Raw genomic sequence first — 23,273 nt, forward strand, 5'->3', positions numbered from 1 at the left:
GACCCGCGTGCCTTCCACACAGTTCTGCACCATTCGAGTAACGCGATGAAATCAGATAACACAAGGTTCGGCGACAGCAGACAGCCGGGTAGAAGCATCGATAACTTTCCAGAAACGTCGGATACATGCAGGCGCGTCCCTCGCTGCGCGATTACAGTTCTTAAGCGGCGAAACGTGGTCGCCCGATAAAGATAAGTACACGTGTCAATACCCCCCTCTTAAAAAGCATCGTCCCGATGCTACAAAGAGAGCGAAACACAAAAGGACACTTATTAAACATAAGCAACAACAAAAACAAAGTCGCGAAGCCCCAAAGTTCATTAACGCTGGTAGTAGGGCTTGAGTCGCACAACGTGGACTATTTCAGGTCGTGAGCGGCGCCGCTGTGATAGCGAAATACCGTCTGGCACGACCTCATAGTCCAGGGCGCCAATACGTCGGATGATCTTGTACGGTCCGAAATAGCGACGCAAAAGCTTCTCGCTCAGTCCTCGTCGGCGTATAGGGGTCCAAACCCAAACACGGTCACCGGGCTGGTACTCGACGAAGCGTCGTCGGAGGTTGTAGTGTCGGCTGTCGGTCCTCTGCTGGTTCTTGATCCGCAGGCGGGCGAGCTGTCGGGCTTCTTCGGCGCGCTGGAGGTAGGTACGGACGTCAAGGTTCTCCTCGTCAGTGACGTGCGGCAGCATGGCGTCGAGCGTCGTCGTCGGATTCCTGCCGTAGACCAGCTTGAATGGCGTGATCTGTGTTGTTTCTTGTACCGCCGTGTTATAAGCGAATGTTACGTACGGCAGGACGGCATCCCAGGTCTTGTGTTCGACGTCGACGTACATCGCTAGCATGTCGGCGAGGGTCTTATTCAGCCGCTCCGTAAGACCATTCGTCTGCGGGTGGTAGGCCGTTGTCCTCCTGTGCCTTGTCTGACTGTATTTCAGAATGGCTTGGGTGAGCTCCGCTGTAAAGGCCGTGCCTCGGTCGGTGATGAGGACTTCTGGGGCGCCATGTCGCAGCAGGATGTTTTCGACAAAGAATTTCGCCACTTCGGCTGCGCTACCTTTCGGCAGTGCTTTTGTTTCAGCGAAGCGGGTGAGGTAGTCCGTCGCCACGACGATCCACTTATTTCCGGTTATTGACGTCGGAAAGGGTCCCAGCAAGTCCATCCCGATCAGCTGAAATGGTCGGCAAGGAGGCTCGATTGGCTCTAGTAATCCGGCTGGCCTTGTCGGCGGTGTCTTGCGTCGCTGACAGTCTCGGCATGTTGACATAACGGGCGACGTCGGCGGTCAGGCGCGGCCAATAATACTTTTCTTGTATCCTCGATAGTGTCCGGGAAAATCCGAGGTGTCCAGCGGTCGGATCGTCATGTAGGGCGTGCAATACTTCTGGGCGAAGTCCTGACGGGACAACAAGAAGGTAATTGGCGCGGACTGGTGAGAAGTTCTTCTTCACGAGTAGACTGTCTTGAAGCGTGAAGGAAGATAATCCGCGCTTAAATGCCCTGGGGACAACGTCGGTGTGCCCTTCCAAATAATCGACGAGGCCTTTAAGCTCCGGGTCCGCTCGTTGTTGCTCGGCGAAGTCTTCCGCGCTTATTATTCCAAGGAAGGCGTCGTCATCCTCGTCATCTTACGGCGGCGGGTCAATGGGGGCACGTGATAGGCAATCGGCGTCTGAGTGTTTTCGTCCGGACTTGTATGTTACAGTGATGTCGTATTCTTGCAGTCTGAGGCTCCACCGTGCCAGCCGTCCAGAGGGATCCTTTAAATTCGCTAGCCAACACAAGGCGTGGTGGTCGCTGACGACTTTGAATGGCCTGCCATATAGGTAAGGGCGAAATTTCGCTGTAGCCCAAACGATGGCGAGGCATTCCTTTTCGGTTGTAGAATAATTGCCTTCCGCTTTTGACAACGACCGGCTAGCGTAAGCTATCACGTGTTCATGTCCATCTTTTCTCTGGACTAGGACGGCACCGAGGCCTAGGCTACTGGCGTCAGTGTGGATTTCGGTATCGGCGTGCTCGTCGAAGTGCGCAAGTACGGGCGGCTACTGCATGCGTCGTTTGAGTTCTTGAAATGCGTCGGCCTGCGGCTTTTCCCACTTGAACTCGACGTCACATTTAGTTAGCTGCGTCAGCGGCTCAGCGATGCGTGAAAAGTTCTTGACAAATCGCCTGTAGTAGGCACACATGCCAAGAAATCTACGCACTGCCTTCTTGTCGATGGGCTGCGGGAACTTTGCTATGGCAGCTGTCTTCTGCGGGTCGGGGCGGACTCCAGATTTGCTGATGACGTGGCCTAAAAATAGAAGCTCCTCGTAAGCGAAGCGGCACTTTTCCGGCTTCAGAGTAAGTCCTGATGACCTGATGGCCTCTAGTACTGTTGCAAGCCGCCTAAGGTGAACGTCGAAATTTCCGGCGAAGACGACGACGTCATCCAAGTATACGAGACAGGTCTGCCACTTCAATCCTGCTAAAACCGTGTCCATCACGCGCTGGAACGTTGCAGGCGCCGAGCACAGTCCGAACGGCATAACCTTGAACTCGTAGAGGCCGTCTGGGGTGATGAAGGCGGTCTTTTCGCGATCTCTTTCGTCGACTTCTATTTGCCAATAGCCAGACTTGAGGTCAATGGACGAGAAGTATTTGGCGTTGCAGAGCCGATCCAATGCGTCGTCTATCCGTGGGAGGAGGTATACGTCCTTCTTTGTGATCTTGTTCAGACGACGATAATCGACGCAGAAACGTAGGGTTCCGTCCTTTTTCTTCACCAGGACAACAGGGGATGCCCACGGGCTTTTCGACGGCTGGATGATGTCGTCGCGCAGCATTTCGTCGACTTGTTCTCTTATAACTTCGCGTTCTCGCGGCGAAACGCGGTAAGGGCTTTGACGGAGTGGTCGAGCGCATTCCTCATTTATTATGCGATGCTTGGCGACTGGTGTTTGCCGAATCCTCGATGACGTCGAAAAGCAGTCTTTGTATCGTCGAAGCAGACTTCTGAGCTCCTGTTGCTTAATCATAGGGAGATTTGGATTAATGTCGTAGTCTGGTTCGGGAACCATAGTCGTCGGGGTAGATGTGGCGGAATCCGAGAGGACAAATGCATTACTTGTTTCCAGAATTTCCTCGATGTACGCGATCGTCGTGCCCTTGTTGATGTGCTTGAACTCCTGGCTGAAGTTTGTCAGCAACACTTCAGTTTTCCCTTCATGCAGTCGAGCGATCCCTCTTGCGACGCAAATTTCACGGTCTAACAGTAGTCGTTGGTCACCTTCGATGACGCCTTCTACGTCAGCGAGTGTTTTGGTGCTGACCGAAATAACAATGCTGCAGCGAGGCGGGATGCTCACTTGATCTTCGAGCACACTCAAGGGGTGACGACTACGAGGGCTCTCCGGCGGTACCGCATGATCTTCCGACAGTGTTATTGACTTCGACTTCAGGTCGATGACTGCGCCGTGTTGGTTGAGGAAGTCCATACCGAGAATGACGTCTCGTGAACACTGTTGGAGGATAACGAAGGTGGCAGGGTAAGTCCGGTCATGAATGGTTATTCTTGCCGTGCAGATCCCAGTCGGCGTGATGAGGTGTCCTCCAGCGGTTCGAATCTGAGGGCCTTCCCATGCGGTCTTAACTTTCTTCAACTGGGCGGCGATGTGTCCACTCATTACGGAGTAATCGGCCCCTGTGTCGACTAAGGCAGTGACTGCGTGGCCGTCGAGAAGCACGTCGAGGTCGGTTGTTCTTTGTCTGGCGTTGCAGTTGGGTCTTGGCGTCGGATCACGGCTGCGTCGTGTTGAACTGAAGCTGGAACGTTGCGTCGTCAAGTCGTCTTTCGTCGGTGTAGTCTTGGCTTCCCGACTTCTTCGGGACGGCGGCGTGTCGTCATTAGGTCGTCGAGATGGTTTCTTCGTCGTCTTCGTCGGCGGCGGAGGATCTTCGTCAGTTCGACGAACAGCAACCGCACCTCCATCGGTTGCTGCTTTTAGTTTTCCGGATATGGGCTCGCAGAGCGGCCCCGGGCTGGGCCGGTGTACGGTCGGCGCTGCGGCGACAGGTAGCGGCCTGGTGACGGCGAACGGGACGGTCGTCGAGGGCTCCACTGAGTGGCGGCGAGGTAATCGGCGATGTCCCGTGGGCGCTCTCCAAGCTGTGGACGCGGCGCGTTGACGGCGAAACCTCGCAGTCCCATCTCTCGGTACGGGCATCGTCGGTAGACGTGACCTGCTTCTCCGCAGTGGTAGCAGAGCGGGCGGTGGTCAGGAGCACGCCAAACGTCTGTCTTCCTCGGGTAGCTGCGCTGGGCGACGGGCGGGCGTGCTGGCGGCGGCGGTGGTGGTCGACGGAATTGCGGCGTTACGGGGTCCTGGCGCGGTCGTGGAAGGGGACCTTGACGGCGGGCGACGGCGGCGTAGCTCATCGCTTTCGGCTGGGGCTGCGGTGGTTCTGGTTGCACTTGAGGAACTCCAAGCGATCGGTGCACCTCTTCTTTTACGATGTCGGCGATCGAGGCCACTTGAGGCTGCGACGAAGGCAAGACCTTCCGCAGTTCTTCGCGCACAATGGCCCTAATGGTCTCGCGCAGATCGTCCGTGGCCAGTGATTGAATTCCTGCGTAGTGGGTAGAGCTTGTACGGCGGTTGAATTGCCGGTTCCGCATTTCGAGTGTCTTCTCGATGTTCGTCGCCTCAGAAAGAAACTCTTCGACGGTCTTCGGTGGGCTTCTTACCATCCCGGCGAAAAGTTCCTCCTTTACCCCTCGCATCAGTAGGCGGACTTTCTTCCCCTCGGCCATATCCGGGTCGGCGTGGCGGAACAAACGGCTCATTTCTTCCGTAAAAATGGTAACGTTCTCGTTTGGTAGCTGCACTCGGGCGTCCAGCATAGCTTCAGCCCTTTCCTTGCGCACGACGCTTGTAAAGGTGCGTAGGAAGCCGCTACGGAACAGGTCCCACGTTGTCAAGGTCGATTCCCTGTTCTCAAACCAAGTTCTGGCGGTGTCTTCTAAGGCGAAGTAGACATGCCGCAGCTTCTCGTCGGAGTCCCAGTTGTTGAATGTTGCGATTCGTTCGTAGGTCTCCAGCCATGATTCCGGGTCTTCAGTCGCTGCTCCATGGAAGCTTGGTGGGTCCCGAGGTTGTTGTAGGATAACAGGGGACGCTGGGGCAGCCATTGGGGTTGTCTTGACCACGATCTTCTTTGTCGTCTCAGGTAGAAGTCCGTGCTCTGGGGGCAGTCCTTTCAGTCTGCGGCTAGCACGCTGGTCTTCGGCGATGTTGGTTCTGTCCTCGGGCTTCGGGCTTGGGTCGCGGCTTTGCGGGGGCGTTCGGTACATGAACGCACAAGCACCTCCACCAGATGTCACGTGGTGGTGACGTTGAATAAGACAGTAGCAATACTGTCAACAAGAAAACTAACTTTTATTGGGCGAACCTGTGCCCACAAAACAGGCTACACTTATAGCGCAACGATAGCGGCGAACACGCTCGGCGATCGTCGAAAATCTGATCAGCGGGTCAAGCGCGTCGGCTTTTATAGAGCAGTCGTCGAATGTTCCAGACTAATCGTTCGGACCCGCGTGCCTTCCACACAGTTCTGCACCATTCGAGTAACGCGATGAAATCAGATAACACAAGGTTCGGCGACAGCAGACAGCCGGGTAGAAGCATCGATAACTTTCCAGAAACGTTGGATACATGCAGGCGCGTCCCTCGCTGCGCGATTACAGTTCTTAAGCGGCGAAACGTGGTCGCCCGATAAAGATAAGTACACGTGTCAATATTAACAGAAGAAGCCACGGAACACGTAGGTACAATCATGTCGTTGCTGGTGTCTTAAGCAAATTGCACGGTGCGTACATGCCTAAAAAAGTGATCAGGTGCACACCATGCGGTGAGTGTTGTACATCTCATGTGTACTCATGGAAAAGCCCCTTTAGTTAGGATTTTGTAAGTGAGACATATTTAGCCCAAATCATTCGTTCTGCAAGCACATTAGAAGCCCTAAAGATAAATGTAGGCGCCCCTAGGTGCAGAAAATAAAGGTTAAAATATACGAGTAGGATAAATTATAGTACGTTGGATGACACTACCACGTATAGAATAGACGCAGAGCTTAACTTTCCCATAAATTGTAGATGTTGGCATATCAAAGGAGCACAAGGCCGCAATATGAGTACACGCAGAATGAATGTTTCGTAACCAAAAATTCAACATGATCCATCGGCTCTTACCGGAAGCGAGTTGCCTTGTCTTCCGCTTTCATTCCTATTTTTCTTATTTATAAGTACGAAGCTTACAACCAATGTAACCCTCATTCACACCCTATTTTACCGCATCTACCTGCGTGTGCACTGAAGTACATTATAAATCCTGTCACTTTCCTATCCTAATACAGCGCCTGAACTTCTGCATTGTACAGGTAAATCAACAACGCGTTCGAAGGTATTTAATCTTTCCATGTCCTTTAGTCAGAGCGCGGCCACAATAGATCACCTAAAGCATTAGTAAGTTTTCGCCCAATGCACATTCATTTATTCTAGTACGCATAGCTGATCTTTTGAAGGTGAACAGGAGGCAGTTAAGCGCCGTGTGAAAGAAGGTTCATGCTCGTCTCACAGATTCCTGGAACTTCACGATGCCATTGACGTCAGTGCTCTACCTCATGGTTTTGCTGAACAGATCGTAAGAAAAGTAGCAGTGTGGGCTTTTTGTCTCTGTAGAGAACCCCTTCAATCTTCATGGTTTATGGCTTCCACGGAGCTCAGGTGGTATGCAAGACTTCTAATGAGAAAGGGATTACCAATTTCATAAGCCTCAGTAATCTCTCTGGCTAACGCCCTAAGTAACGCTGCCAAGAGACCCTATCAGAGAAGATTACCCGGAACAGGCAGCATTTCTTGTGCATTTTAGTCCTAAAAAAATCTACACAATACTAAAGTTGTTCTTTACCCCGGAATCCAAACCGGGCGTTCGCATTAACTTTCACCGCACAATGCCCTTTACGGCGAACCTAAATCTCTACACGCTAATGTATTTTGCTTTTTCTGGAAATACTACGACCAATTGTAGACCTTACTGCCCATTTTCCCCGTCCCCATCATCGTCCTTCATCCACCATGCTAAAGAAAGTATTTCAATCAACTTTTTTAGGACAGTAGAGCACGAGGTATATTTTCGCATTACTGTTAATCTTTGTTAGGATTGCTGGCCTGTTCATTCACTTTCTGCCAACAAAAATTTCGCGCGCACAAAATAACAAGCTGCTCAATAATAAATGCGACATACTGTGGCAGAATAATTACAAAATGTTGGAGGGAACGAGTTCTAATAGCGTCATATTATACTCGAGCCGCAGAATTTCAGGCTGTTAGAATCGTAACAGGGTTAAGTTCGTTGCGATCCTCACCGGCTGCCGAAGCGATGCGCAATATGGGAGATACACCTCACTTCCAAGTCTCCCTCCCATGCTGCCTCTCGAAACTGAAGTGGTCATGCCGCTTCTCCTGCAAGCCGATGTGACGCGAACACCTACTATTTGTAACTTGCATGTTCCTGCACACTTTTGTGCTAACTGGGAAGCACAGAGCTTCATCGTAAGCATACTTTTTTACGCGCCAACAGCAACTAACTAACATGCAGGCGGCGGTACGGCACGTCTAAAGAAATCCATTACTTTATGTAACGGTAGGGAAAAGATGTCGTTCCGTTTCTGTAAAATTCGTCGCCTCAAGCAGTCTCAACAATGAGAGCAGGAGGAAATAACTTTATTGTGTCCTGAGGAACCCTTCCCCACCCACTCTTTCAACAATGAGAAAATAGAGCTTTTTCTAACCTTCATTACCTGCTGAACGTTATTTCTCTCTATATTTTCGTAAATACACTGCGGCCAAAAAATATTCACACAACAAAGATATATACCTGTCCGTTGCGTATGTTCAGTTCATGTTCAAGCGTACAGTCGACCAAAAAAGTTTACGGACCAAGAGATCTCACAAAAAGCTGAATATCTCCTCAGTCTCAAGACGCAGCCCGTTATTCCCATTTCCAGCCTTTTGTGGCATATGCGAACAACATTGCGATGCACAATTTTAGTGGCTGCTTTTAAAGGCTACTGGTATATTTTGAATTTTCTGAGATCCCGTGGTCCGTAAACTTTTTTGGTCGACTGTACATTTCAAAAGCTTTTGTATGCTCGCATCGTTTGACAGAAACTACTTTTTGCTCGAGGTAGCAATCCAAGAATGGGGCTGATGATCAACGAAAAGCTTTTAGTAACGTTGTAATGACTGGTAATTTCTGTAACTTCGCACGTGTATTTCGTCTAAGTATAAAAGTATCTTCAATAGCAACCGAATTCCCCACTACATGGCAGAAAACTCTACAAACGGCTCAAGTTACGCGAAACTAGTGATGTCACAATGTTGGGATCACATTTGCCTCACAAAAGTAACAAACCAAAAAGAACATCTACGAGCTGGCCCATGGGAAGCTCAGAAAAAAAATTAAATTTCGAGCCCAAGCACCTTTCGCCCGGGGCCTCTCATGCAGGTGCTATAGCATTTTTTTTTCTTTTATTGGAAAAATTGTGTGCGTGTGCGCGTGTGCGTGTGTGTGTGTTTGCTTCCCGCATGTCATGGACGTCTCCAAGCAAGACAGCAGATTATTGTTAGCAGTAGCTGAGCAAGGGCGACGGTGACGGAGAAGCCAGCAAGTAAAGCGCAATAACAAATGAATTTCATAAAAATCAATGCAGAAAATGAAGCATTTTATATTTATTTGTTTATACATTGTGGGAGGAATGTAGGAGGAATGGCAGTGACAAGAACTTGAGCAGGACGAAACCTTCTTCGAACAGAAAAAAGAAGGGGCACAGGAATTATTTTGTCGGTGCACTGTTTGGCGATTCCGGACACGTGGATGATATTACAAAAAGTAATAAAAAGGTTCCTAACACGTGGGGCTTACTCCGAAAAGCAGGCTTGAGAGCAAATTTTTTCGGTATGTCTTTAAGTTATTTCCAGACATGCCCTGACAAAGACAGATTTTCTTGTCGAAACGTTGGTTCCAGAGACCTCACTTGTTCGACTACTACTCCTCGCTTGAAGCCTCCGCCTTGCCGTGAACGTAGAACTGTCTTGTTTTGTAGAGACAGTTCGTTCACTCATTGCTGCTGGTCTAGTTTATTCTTCTCTCTTTCTCGCTCTTTATCTGTGTGTGGCCATGGGTGCGGAAGTGCGGCGGGCATGTGTTTCTTTGTTCGGATTTTTGTCTGTCTGTTTGACCATTCGTTAGTTCGTCTGTTCGTGTGTGCGTGCGTGTCAGCACGTGTTGCTGTTGTTCTTTTGTGTGCGTGTGTGCGTGTGTTTCTTTCTTCGTCTTTTTGTCTGTCTCTCTGTTTGACCGTTCATTAGTTAGTCTGTTCGTGCGTGCGTGCGAGCGCGTGTCATTGTTGTGTGTGTGGCCGTGAGTGCGCGTATGTGTGTGTGTGCGTGCGTACGTCCGTGTGTGTATGTGTGTGCGTGTGCGTGTGTGCATGTGTCTGTGCGCGTGTGCGCGTGTGCGCGTGTGCGTGTGTGTGTGTGTGCGTGTGTGTGTGTTAGAGAGAGAGGGAGAGAGAGAGATTAGAAGTATGTAGAGTTACTATGCACTTTGAATATAATAACTTAACACTAGTTATCTCGCAATTTTCATATGCTACACAAGGCGTTAAGCTGGTTTTGTATACTCATTATACGGTATACAGCAACGGTATACTCGTTGAGCTAAACAAGGCACGTAGTTTAAGTTCCGCTGGAATAGGAAGCATCGCTGATAATAATCGCTGATGCACGATAAATGTTTAATGTACGTGCGTTAGCTGCAGGCCTTGTAGGAAACCGCTTACTCAAGCGTTCCAGAGTGTCATGCTGCCGTTATTGGCAATGTTCCTCATAGTTCTAAAATAACTGTTCAATTTCGGCGAAAACGGTGTGCATATTTAAGTGTGTTTTGACGAGTGCGCTAGAAGTTTAACGTTTCTGGATTAATGAAGAATGTCGCAAATAATCACCGAGCCCTCTTCTTTTCTTTATTTTCTTGCGTGAAACGAGGCTCGCAGTAGGTTTTCCTGTTGTCCTCGGTGAACGAAACGAGGCACCTTGTTTGTACCTGTTGAAAATAAAGGTTAGATTATGCTAATATGCACAGACAATGCGCACGTACGTGACGTCACGGAAGCAGCTTCTCATGTACCAGCTTCCACAACGTGCCACCTAGGATGACGTCCGTGTATCATGTTCACTGCCGCGGGTACAGTGAATTAGAAAGGGCCATGCAGTGCAGCGCGTGGAGTCAGCGACGCCCACGTGACGACACCGGTGGCGAACGGAGCGGCGGCGCTGCAATCGCTCAGTCTTGCACGCGGTTGGCTGTTGCGTGACTAGAATGCGAATTGTTAGGTGGTGTTTTGCCCGCTTTGTGTTAATGCTTGCTGCTTATCAGTTCATGAACATTTTAGCTCACGTCAGCAGCAACGAGTCAGGCTGGTTCTGTGCGACATTACTCGTTTGTGCAGCTTTTTCTTTCTTTCTTTTTTTTTACGAAGATGCATACAAACGTTCTAGGGAATTGTTTGCTGCTTTACAACGTCACCGGCCATGTTTACACACTTTTCAAGGCTACGTGCTTTGTGCGCTAAAATTAAATTATCGCGTTTTACGTGCCGAAACCACTATTTCATTATGAGGCACGCCGTAGCGGGAAACTCCGGGATGATTTGTACCACCAGGGGTTCGTTAACTTGGGCCTAAATCTAAGTACAAGGGTGTTTTCGCATTCCGCCCCCATCTAAATGCGGACGGCGTGGCCGGTATTCGTAGAACGACAGAAAGCTGAGCTAGTTGGTAAGGATTCATTATGCAAAAGAGAAGTGAGGCGTGCAGACAGGCCACAAGAGTAGAGAAGTGGACAACACGAACGCCGTGTTACGTAATCGTAAATACGTAATCGCGCGACCTCGTGCTTAGCAGGTGAACTACCCAGCCACTAAGCAACCACGGTGGGTATACTTTGTACGTTAGTTTTATGCATTACAGAAATAAACATTTTGATCAATGTAGGATTGGTCGAATAAGCTTGATTCCGTACGTTATCCTCAAGCTCGCTGCCAGGACGTGTAAAGAAGAATCTCTGCTAAACAGTCCAGCCCTGCAAAAAAGAACGATTGTTCAGGTCGAGCTGCCGCCAACTTTTATCAGTTTTCGCATTAGCACAGAAATCAGAAATATAATCGAGTGCGCCACTGTTGCCCAGTATATAATGGCACTGGGGTGCTAAGCTCGAGGTCACAGGTTCGATTCCAACCGCGGCGGCCGCATTGCGATGGGGGCGAGATGTAAAGACGCTCGTGTACTTACATTTAGGTGCACGTTAAAGAAGGCGGTCAAAGTCAACCCGCAGTATCCCACTAGGGCGTGTCTAATAATCTGATACTGATTTTGGCACGTAAAACCGCATCCTTAAACTGAAATAAACAGAGGACGTATGTCATGAGAAATTTAAAAAAATAATAATAATAGAGAGTTTTAGAATTGGGGGCCCAAGCGGCTTGGGGACCCAAGAAAATTGCGCGCCACAAGTGCGCATGCGCAGTACCCAAGCCAGTCTTGGGTTCTTGCGCTCGCGTTAACCCAAGACCCAAGAATCGAAAACTAGCGTGGGCCCCCAAGCCGTCTTGGGCCGCCCGCGCGGGTGACAGCGATGGCGTACAGCAGATGGTCGCAGAGCAAACGTTATTTACTTCAACTCATTTTCGCCATTTCACGCGGGTGAACTCGTAGTTTTTTCACAGCGCGTCACAAGAAAACACAAACTAAGAGCACTTGGCCTCGATTGGCTTTGCTTGGCTTAGAATCGCACACTTATTTCGTAATGCTAACCAGTACTAACACAGTTTCTTAGATTTTATTTTTCGTTCTTTTTGCTCAAAAATGCATTCTGTTTGTTTTCACTTGTAAGAAAAGAGGTTCATTCTTTTTTTTCTTTCAAGCACCTTTCTATAGTCCACACTGCGGCGCCCCGAACGCTCAACCCAACGCTGTCTGCGTTCGACCCAATCCTCAAACTCTGCTGCTCACCTAGACCCAAGAGCAACCGACGCAACGCGGCTTGGGGGCCCAGAGCCTTGCGCCCCCAATTCTAAAACTCTCTAATGAGAGAGAAACATTGAAACATTACCCAGAAAGAGGAAGCGCAGACAAGGAGATGACAACTTGAACTGCAACCTAATGGGGCGGCGCTGCGTACAGTCCAACAATATCGTACAAGTAAGCCACGCCTGCTTTGTAGCAATGTCACATAAAATGCCATTCAAATCTCACGTTAGGAGTTGGGTCATTAGGGTTTTCATGGTTCTCTGCAATATAATCACAACAGAATTAGCCTTTGTATATTTCTAGTGCACGAAAATTAGTCTTTCCTGTGAAGTTAAAGTTTGCGCGAAGTTTTGCTAATGACTCTGTCGATACGATATGCAAATTGCTACAAGCGCCATCCCCTGCTTTGCAATTTGAATGTCTAGTCTGGTACTACTAAACAGCGGTAGAAATTTCCGGGTCGCCTAAGTGCTCCTAAGATCGCTAAAGCCATTTCAACTCCGAACTTCTCTGCAAATAACACAGTCACTAGAGGGGAAAAATAAGAAATAACCGACTTTTCCGCCTAATCCGTTTGACATTTAAACGCACAAAAGAAAGGAACGACGCGACAAAATAAGCCTTCAGGCACAAAAATTTAGTCTGAACAGCATCCGTCGTCCAGAGAAACAATGAGCGTCATTAGAGCACACCATTGGCAGCGCGCACGATCAATAACACGCATGGCAAAAAAGACACGGCAGTACTTCCAACTCTAAGTTCAGCCTAATTTCAATAATATCTATAGATGTGAAGCATGTCTGCATTCATATAGGCATTTGAAAAATACCTATATATATATACAATCAATTCAACTTTTTTTCTAATTCTGTGATTTTACGTGGCAATATCATGATCTCAGTATGAGGAACGCCATAGCTGGGGAAGTCCTAGCTCATTTTTTTCCAACTAGGTTTCTCGTGCACCCGATGCAAATACATGAGCGTTTTGCACTCGACGCCCATCGTAATATGGCCGCCGCAGCCAGGCTGGTAACTGCGACTTCGAGCTCCGCGGTGCAACGCCATAAACACCGTGCTACCGTGGCTGGTTTTAATTCATCCTGGGACGAATGACTCGTAGAGCTAGAAGGTGTCGACGACCTCGAAGACAGATGTTGTGGCAGTGTGTCATAAAAGCACGCGTCCTTGATGATCGTATGTATATATATATATATATATATATATATATATATATATATATATATATATATATATATATATATATATATATATATATATATATATATATTTGCTTCCTTCATTCTTTGTTAAGGCAAGGGGAGGTGGAGTGTTAGTTGCCTCAACTTCATTTTACATGACACCAGTTAGCGCGACAGGAACCGCTCGAAAACGTTATAACGTGGGTTTCGAACATAGAAGCCATTTAATTCGTTCTGCATTGGTACACTGTCCGTGATAATGAAGATGCAAAAAATCTGGTTCAACTAAATTTCTAATGCACAGAATTAATTGACGCCTGAAAGTTCTATAGAATTGCAGGAGTCGCTAAGCGCTGATCCATCGCAGTAAACCTGACTGGTCTTTACGCATGCGACTGAGCATGCACGACGCAAGGTAATCATCAAATGACATGCCTGTGGTGCAAGGTCTTATTTCATGTGTGCTGTTGAATGGCACCGGCAATCATTGATATAGCTTGTCGCGAAGTTAAAGCCTGATCAGAAGACAGAGCTGGTAATACTGCCGATGTTGCTCACCGGATGCAGAGGATAAAGAAATGAAGTGCGATGTAATACGCATCGATTTCTTCTCAGGCCTCAACAACCAGGCGCGCACTGCTGATAAGCGATGGCGTCAGCGTGCCTATATTGCTGCAAGTCCACGGTGCGGGCGATGACGCATGAAAGCCCGACGTTAGCAGCGAGCGCTTGAGGGCGCACGGGAAGGTGCTGATATCGAGACCGCCACAGTCAGGATGAATGACTGCAACAAGGAGCGTTTGCCGAGTACCTCAAAACTAATCATAAAAGCGAGAGTCTACAGGCTCCAGCGGCGGTCATGATAGATTCGATTGCAACCGTACAATAAGAAAATGAGTTTACATGAAAAAAAATACAGCTTAACGAAGGAAGAAAGATGGAAAACAGAAACAATTCACTCGATGTGTTCACGCCGAGGTCAAAACATGCGCTGAATAAATGTAGAAGATAGAAATCAATCGTTTCCTAAGGCCGAATGATATGTCCCTTTGACGGCCACAGAGCAAAACAAATAGGACGTGTGAGAAGGCGCCAGGAACAGGGGACCCGTCGAAGGCAAGAAGTTTTGTGAAACAGCTGAAAACGATGGCATCAAGCAACCGGTGAGGCACCACAATGCAGTTTGTTAGGACGCCTGATTCTCGTTCCTATAGTTGCTTGCCATCCGGCGTTACTTAAGGGGTGGTGGTGCGAGCTAGACTTTTCATGGGAGTCTGCAGACCGGGCGACCTCACAGAGACGTCGACATTGCGTTCCAAAAAACTTTAACGATTTATTTAGAACATGGTACAGGATTGAGATGAGAAGAGAGAACAAAATATATATATGTCGGGGCTATCTAAAAAGCACCGATGGGACTGTAGAAGCATCATGGGACCTCGCGCGGGGGAGGGCATTTAAAAAAAGAAGCGCCGTCTTCTTTCTGATTGGTCACCGAGCCGACACTTGACAAAGCTTTTTTTTTTTCTTTTTCCTGCAGAACGATCGCTCTCTATTGCATCAGACGGGCATATCGTTCGTGTAGTGTATCACTTCCCTGCAAAAAGAACAACTGACGTCAGCAGCACTCCGCGCGGCCGCTTCGTTTCACTGGGCTTGGAGCAGGGACGCATTGTTCCGTCTTCCACAGAGCTCAATGTCTCATGCACGTTTTGTTGACCGAAAGCGACGTTTTCCATTGCCATCTAGTAAATTTCACCCCCAAAGATGAACTTGTAGTTCTTCCCGGCGACGCGACGCCCAGTAGACATTTCGCACAAGGGTTCAACCGGCGCACCAAGCCACAGAAAACGCAATGGAAACACGCCTTGTAGTAATCGGTATCGCATTTGGAGGTAACAGGCCAGCGGCACGTCACTCTGAAATATGCAAGGCACGCAGCACACCTAACTGGCAGAATGGCGAATCACAACAAGCTGCGTAGGCTGAAGCATAGCTGACGCGAGACGCACAAGTTGATAAGACACGCTAAGGATAGATACGCGACGGGGGATGGACTTGTACCTTTCACATCGAGTGAGGTGCTACGCGTGTAGAAGAAACGAACGACGTATTTTTTGTATCTTCTCAGCTCGAAATGGAGCACCATAGACGTGTTTCATCCCTGAGATGGCCGTACCACTGTTTTTGGAAATTTGTGAACGCCACAGGAGATATTGGGATTGATATTACAGGGCCTTGAGTGTAAGTAATCCTGACCTGCGCCTTGAAAGCACCTAGTTACATCGTCTTCGCAAGAATTACTCTAATTATGAATAAACGTGGATACTGCTAAAAATAACTTAGCTACGAGCCATTGCTCCTGTATCGCCGGCGCGGAACGTGGCATAAAATATCAGTATGAAGGTCCTAAACTCTCATATAATTAAAGTGCTACTAATGAATCGAATCACTAGCTATGCCCTGTAATGCAAATATCGGCAGGCTATAATTGCATTTCGACTACTTTTCTCAATAACTTAAGGAAGTCCATAGATAATTTACCCTTTTCAACACATCACCTTGGTTCTGTTATGGTGATGGAACAAGGTCCCTAGTGCACCTAATAAGACGTGCTCTTTCAACTTCAGTAAGAATATAAGATAGCTGCGCAGAAGAACGTATTCCTTGAGATACGTTTTGACCTCCAATGATTTCCTCTATACTTTTGCCCTGCACACAATCGCAATGGCAGCTCATCGACTTCACTTCTCCATAGTGCTCCGCATTGCAGTCACAGGTGGCGATTCTCTATTTTTCGAAGACTTAAAGCAAATACAGCCCTTACGGCTATTACATTGCAAAAACCGAACTTCGTGGAAAATAAACGATGGTCTCTTCAGATTTATCCAAAGAAGTGAGCAAACCAACAAGAAAGATGGTGGTCGTAGGAATCGAGTTTTGCGGTAATTTATGGGAGGATGGCTCTCTTATTGTGTTTTCTGACTGCCAATGTCAGTCCTACGGTCTCCGACAACAAATAGAGTAGTCATAGTGCAGTGGTTCATACAAGCATGTGCGTACCTGCAATTTTTATCAAGCCCTTCCAAAAGGCTTCGCACAGCTGGAGCTAATGAGATAAGGCGGAATAACTCGCTCAGCGTATTCGTGACGAACAAGAGCAGAAGGAACGCTTCATGCACCGCTCCTTCATCTTTATTTCTCTTCTTACGTATGGGAAATCAATATGTATATTCCCCACACATTCTTTATTGGAAGATGTTCTTCACTCGAGGGCGAGCAGTGTGTGTCTCTTTTCTCTTATGCAATATATTTGAGTGGGCGTTCGTTTTGGTCTTCGTGCTCCGATATACCAAAGACCAGGCTAAAGGATCAGATTTACCCGTCGCTAACGGATCTGTTTTCCCCGTACTCTGTGACCTTTTTTGTGCCGACCACATTGGCGTTGGGTAGCAATCATAAATCTTGCCGCCACGGAAGTGCGGTCTGTGTGTCCCCGAGGACGTCTTGTTTGTAGTACAGAACGGTCAGTGCCGAGGAAGCTTTTATATGGCTTTCGTGGTCGGCGGCGAGATTTCTTATTGTTACGATGGTTTTACCTGGCAAACTGAAATTTTGTTAAGTCCTAGACCTCTTTTAGCCCGTGACAGGATTTATGTTTTGAGAGATAGCGCTGCCCGATGCTACGGTGGATTGGCACAGCCAGACGGTATTTTATCGAACCACTGTTTGCACTCATGTTGAATATAGGGAGCTAAAGCAAGAGATTAAGGATCATTGGAACATACTTACGTTGGCGCCATTGGATACGTCGACGTCATTTGTTCGTTTTCGAAATTAGTTTTCTCAAGGTCGCTTATCTAAGATGTATAGTAAGCAAGAACAACTATACGTGCGAACAGCGAGTTCATTAACTACGCCACGTCGCGCAACGCCCTGATGGCAATGATTATATGTTCGTAATTGGCAAATACAAATGCTGTGTCACGTACAGCGTATGCCTTCTACTTCAGATCTTTAGTGCTACTCACATTGTCAGCAGAAAACAGGGAATATGTCACATGAACTGTCTTCCTATCACTAACATCATATATGTGGCCCGGTGGCGCGACTCCTTCGGACAATGCCAGCTCCTGCTTAAGATAAATGCCGCTTCTTGTAGGAGCTCGAATCACTCGCATATATAATTGCTGCCACTGCGTGTTACGCATAAATTTTGCGTGAGCGCAGTGCGTTTCAACAAAGCAAAGCGATAAGCTTCAGTTATCTGTTAACTTCAAATGATGCACCATAAGTCTAACTACATTTGTTATTCATTTCAATCTCATTTGTGTAACTACAAGGTTCGCCCGCAAGGCAAGGTAAAAGGATCACGCAATCCTCCTGACTGTGACCTTTGCCTCCCTGGAGCCACTGAAGTAGCACTTCTCATGGTAAAAAGTATCATTCATAATTGATGCAACACTTTGTAAACAAATCAGCTGTCTCCAAGAAAAAAACAAATAAGTATCATAACTAACACAACGCTTTGAAAACCCAATTAATCACAAACATGTGTTAACAGAAACCATAACTAGAAATTGTAACATATTACATCGATAACATTCCTAACACCGAACAATACAGACCTCCATTATTATTCACCAAAGACTTCATAATTAGAAGAAAATAAAGTTTTGTATTGCACATTTAAACTCGCGAGTTATTTCACAAACTCTAGCTTCGTTAACAATGTTGCGTAAACGCATAGTCTCATACTCAATAGTTTACGTGCCATAGTTTGTCCTAAGTTTCTTCGATACAGTCGAAGTGTGACGAAGGTTGCATCATCTGTTTCTGTTTAGGTAGCGATTTGCAAATTTCTCGAAGTTACTAGAAACCTCATTAAATATGCGCATATGCGCATATGCGCATGCATGTCTTTGTTCTCTGAGTAGTTCTAATATTGGGAATGTTGTGGTGCATAAATAATACTAAAGAACCTACGAATTATTTCGAAGAAGTAGGTAGGCGAACAGACTCACCCTTGCAAAGCTGACAGTTTTCCTTTATCTGTCTTGTTACCGTTTCGCCCTACTAAAATACTGTAGTTCAGATACAAATGTGCAAAATAAAATACAATTCTTTTAAAAGCCTGACTCACTAAAGGGGCCCTATAACGTAAAACTATTCTGGTCTCCTGACGTCACATTTGCATAACCACCGACGCAAGCATCGGGTCATAACCCGCAGCGCTGTTTGAAAAGCCCAATCAAACGCGCTTCTCGTTTATTGGGTGTCACTTTCCTTTGCTTTCAAAGCAAATAGCATTGCCTGCATTGAGCAGGTTTTCTTTTCTAAATGGCTGAGAAGAGCCGAGGAGCAAGCTCAAAGGGAGAAAGTTTCCATCGGGCCGAGCCACCACAGTGAAAGTAGATAACCTGATGAGGAGGGTGGCACCGGCCCCTGCGATTGGTCCGTTTCCCCTGACTTAACTTGCTGTGGCTGGTCGAAAATCACAGAGGCGTGCAATGGAATGTTAAAAATGGCGCTAAAACGAATTCTCAGCAAAGTAGAGTTGGCAGAGCAATGTCGTACACGTGACGAAAGGTCTCGATAACGTTATACTTCTACGCCAAGTCTTTCATTATGTGTCACAGCAATCAGTTGGCAGACATCTATTACTTTTGGAGCAGGGTACTCTCAGGCTATTCGAAAACGTTTTCAGTTTTATTTGTCGTATTAATGCGTCTTTAAAGCGTACATATCACCTTGACGCGGTGATCTTCGTTTTTTCTGTATTTAAATCAATCTCCTTTAAGTAATGTTGCCTGCTAAGTTCTTTTAACCAAAGATTGGCTTTATCTTCCAGTTCATAAATGTGTATTCTGGAATGAGAAGGTTCATTTTGTCAGCATACATCGGTATTTCATCTGTTAAGTGAACGTTTATCGTGTCGCTTATGTAACTAATAAGCAACAACGGTCCTAAGCAATAGACTGATGCTTTCGCAAATCTCTAATGCCCGCAGATTGATATAGTAGAGTTAAAATGCGGAATTACTGCATTGTTCGCAAATTTCTCATTCACGCTACCATTCCCTTCACTTTCAACGAAATTACCGCTGTCATAAGTTTACATTATACAGGGTGTCCCACGTAACTTGAGCAAATAATTTAAAAGTGAAAGGTGTGTCGGAAGCGAGCTGAACCGAACGCGTGCTACTCGCACTAGTCTATCGTAACTCAGGAATTGTTTGTTTTGCCCATACCTCAGTGATTAATTAGGTTTAATCACTCAACTTTTTAATAATGGCTGAGGACCCCAAGATACGCCTCACGTATTCCTTTTTTCCGGGTTGCAAAGAAAGCCCGCGAAATATAAACAAAGTCACGTGATGGAGCGCTCGCGCAGCTGTATCGTGCTGCTCTCAAGCGTGCGTTTGGTGAACAAGGTCAGCTCTCGTCGGATGACGGCGCAAATGCTGCTGCTGGCCGAGAGCTGCCGAGGAGACAAAGAACGCCCTGCCGCTTTCCCGTCGTTAGTCACGTGGCTTTTTGTCATATTTCGCGGGCTTTCTTTGCAACCCAGAAAAAAAGGACTACGTCAGACATATCGTACAGGATGCAACTCGATCGGTGGTTTCTGAAGGTGCTCTACAAATCTGCGTATCATAATTGGGGTCCTCAGCCAGCAACGAAGAAGTTCAGTAGATAAACCTAATTAGTGGGGAAAACAAAAACTGCCTGAGTTACGATAGGCCAGTGCGAATAGTATGCGTTAGGTTCAATTCACTTTCGACACGCCTTTCATTTTTAAAATTATGGCTTAACCTGCGCGGGACACCCTGTACAACATTCTAACGTTTCAACACAAACTACATCATGTACTGAAGACAATGCGTTCGTGTCATAGCGTTGTATTTATTGAGCTCTGTACGTCAAACCGTTTACACATGAAAATTGTGAAGTCACCAAACAGCATATTGCGTCATTGTGCGCCTGGAAGGGCAAATGATCAACGGAAACGTAATAGCGTGAAAAAGGAAAGCGTCCTCTAACTCCGACTCTCAGTAGAGCTTTGCTGCAGTTATGTCGTAATCAGTAAAGCCAAAATTATTTTACGGACAAGTTGATCTCAAGATAACGTTCATTGTTCTATATACATTTTACAGTAAAACTTCTGTTTAACGAACTTGACTATTACGAGTAATTCAAACCAGGTTTCTCGATTAAAACCATCAACTCTTCATCTAAAATCTCCAGCATATATCAGATCATGCCACATACAAAAAACGTTGAGCGACCTCAGTATAAGGCATCTTTAGTTCTACCTTTCAGAATCAGAATCAGAATCGGTTTTTATTGAGATCATTAGAAATATTACAAGTTGTTAATATTAGGAAGGAGGTTTTAATAACACAGCGTCCCCTGTACGAGGTACAGGCAATGTGAAATGTAACCCGGAGAGGATGCACCTCAGTGGCTCCACCTGATACACTGATGCACTTTGAAAGCCTCGTAATTGGCCGTCTATTCATTATTAACCTCTTGTTGGAAGTATTAGTGCGGGATAAAGACAAAGTGTTTCGTTCAAATAATTTTGTAGGTCAACAAAATATGTTTTCTATTCCCTGACGCTGTTTCAAAACGGCGAATAAGTGCGTCAGGTTTCATTTGAATGTACTATACGTGATCACATTTTTCATGATAGGCAGGTGTAGACATGCATCCGTCCAGCAAAGTTTCGATAACATTTTTATTTTTTTGTTTTCATGAAGTTTGTCAAAATGTATTGCTTTATAGCCATTGTTTGGTAATGTATCGTCAAATTTACACTTCCTTTCGGCACATTCACGCGGCTGCACAAGGACATGCAAGAAAAGTATACAAAAGTAACCAAAATATGGACCGACTTCGAAAAAAAAAAAGCAAAAGTCGGAGAATTTTGAATACCAATACCGGTGAGTGTGTCCGCCGTGCTGCTGATCTTGTTCCTGTATCTCGATGGATCGCCAACAAAAGTAAGGGGGAGTCTTTCACTTCTCGAAGCGCCGTTGCGACAGGAGAACAGATAAGTTGGGCTCTCAGTCATCTCTCTAGGCCTTCTGCAGGCGTCGTTTCAACAAACCAGTAGGACTTCCTCCCTGTTACTCGCGGTCTTAGAAAGCGCTGCGTCAACTCAATGACGCGAACTACGATATCGTCGAGCTCGTCGTCCCCTGTACTTCGTCAGTACTGCTGCGAGGCTTCGTTGTCCGCCTCTGCCTATCTCAGGGCCGCATTTCTTCACCAACTCCCTGTCATTTTAGTTATCAGCGAGATGGCGCTGAAAGCGTCGAAGTGTCAAATGTTATGGAGCGTTAAGCTACGTCGAAAAGAAACCAAAACCTCCCACTGGCCAATGGAGAGGAAGGTTATACCTCTAGCCTGGTCACAATGGAAAACAAAGAAAAAATGGAACTGCGAAAGACAGTGAACGTATTAACACATTTATCTGTTGCTATTTGTAAGCGCTTTTATACGACATGTCGCTTTATTTCTCTGGTCTGGGATTTGACCTCTACACACATATATCCGTTGTGTTAAGTAATTACACGCATTATAAGGTACGTGGACAGGCGTAAGCTTCAATCTGGGACAGCGTTTGTGCACTTTTGTTGAGCACGCAGTTTGCCGGCACAACATCATATTGAGCTTTCCAACAGGCAACGAGAGTAGGCTGAAAATAAATAAAACATGCGCAAGTGAGTCAGTGCGCGCTGATAATGTCTTGGTGCTGCCTTATATTAGTCAATGCGATCTTGTTCGGACGTAATCAAGGTCATCAAAAAAACAAGAACGCGACAGCTCTTGGTGTAACTACGGAAGCGATACGCAGCAACATGATTTTGGCTAGGGCTAGTTAGTGTTTGCTGAGCGCATCGCCATGTGCGATCACGTGTTTATGTGTTTCTGCGCTTGGTTGTTTTTTGCGCTGAATAACGCGAGTCGTCTCACAACAGGAGATCACCCTTTTAGAACATTGCGTGTCCCTGAGCGTGCAATAACACAAAGCCTATAAGGCACCGGCGAAGCACACGAACTCATTTTCGCTCTGGAGCTCCCCTTTCGTACTGTGCTCCTCCGCTACCAGCCACTCCTCTCTCCCTCCCCCATTATTTAAGACCTGAATGCATCAGAACAAGGAGAAGCAGTCAAACATGCGCACGCGATGCCACTGAACAGTGGAAAACGCCAATTGTGACTCGACGTATAGCAAGCGAGCTCGCTTGAAGCAGGGCTAAATACTAGTGGGCGCTGCTTGCAATTACAACTGGCAGTCCGTGTGTAGCTCGGAATGAAACGGCGACACTCAGCGCAAGTGCTTGTCGTACGAGTGGCGCTTCGGTCCGTCCGCCTGCGATTTCGTCGGTCGCGTTTTTGCGCCACCTTTCGAAAGCATTTTCCTTCTTTACTTCTGGAGGAATAAACACTCAAATGCTTCGTTCCCTTAAGTATTGGCTGCGTACCACTGCTTAAGAATGGTCTTCATATTAAGGGTGTTCAAAGATTACCCGGTGCGTCAGATGGTCAAGAAAAGCGTTGAAATGTGCTCTCAGTCGAGGATACCAATATGGGGAACGGTAAAAAAAATAACACTGTGCAGAGGGAAACTATGTCAACTTTTCCCTATACAAGTGGTAAAAAGGAGTAAAATGTACAAGAACATCTGAGCTGCCGATGTCTCGAAAGACCTCATATCATGTGCAATTGGTTACTATACGGAAGAATGCTACAGTTTTTCGACCAAGACAGGGAATTAAAAAAAATTACTAAATCGTATTGCAGTATACTTTCATCTCCTCATTATATTTCTCGCTCTTGTTCTTCTGTAATAACACATAGTTTACGTGTTTACGAGGCTATTGTGTCCATGTTCTCGTGCTTTGTGCTTGGAATGTGGCACTCGAGGGAGCCCTC

General features: G+C 46.8%; 1 protein-coding gene across 6 annotated transcripts in view; it reads right to left on the minus strand.

Moving 5' to 3' along the window:
* LOC135914649 (uncharacterized) overlaps nucleotides 1-23,273 on the minus strand; it is a 461,017-nt gene that overhangs the window by 221,254 nt on the left and 216,490 nt on the right. For 3 of the 6 annotated variants that reach the window (XR_011514058.1, XR_010568363.1, XM_070537514.1), the window contains one exon: nucleotides 9,869-10,146. The exons of the other annotated variants lie outside the window; for them this stretch is intronic. Coding sequence is in view for 1 of the 3 variants with exons in the window: in XM_070537514.1 (XP_070393615.1) it covers nucleotides 10,045-10,146 (102 nt within the window). In the remaining 2 variants the exon portion in view is untranslated. Of the gene's footprint in view, nucleotides 1-9,868; nucleotides 10,147-23,273 lie in introns of those variants that run through there. 6 annotated transcript variants of the gene reach the window in all.

The sequence above is a fragment of the Dermacentor albipictus genome, chromosome 4 (genome assembly GCF_038994185.2).
Source record: "Dermacentor albipictus isolate Rhodes 1998 colony chromosome 4, USDA_Dalb.pri_finalv2, whole genome shotgun sequence".
Classification (NCBI taxonomy): Eukaryota; Metazoa; Arthropoda; class Arachnida; order Ixodida; family Ixodidae; genus Dermacentor; species Dermacentor albipictus.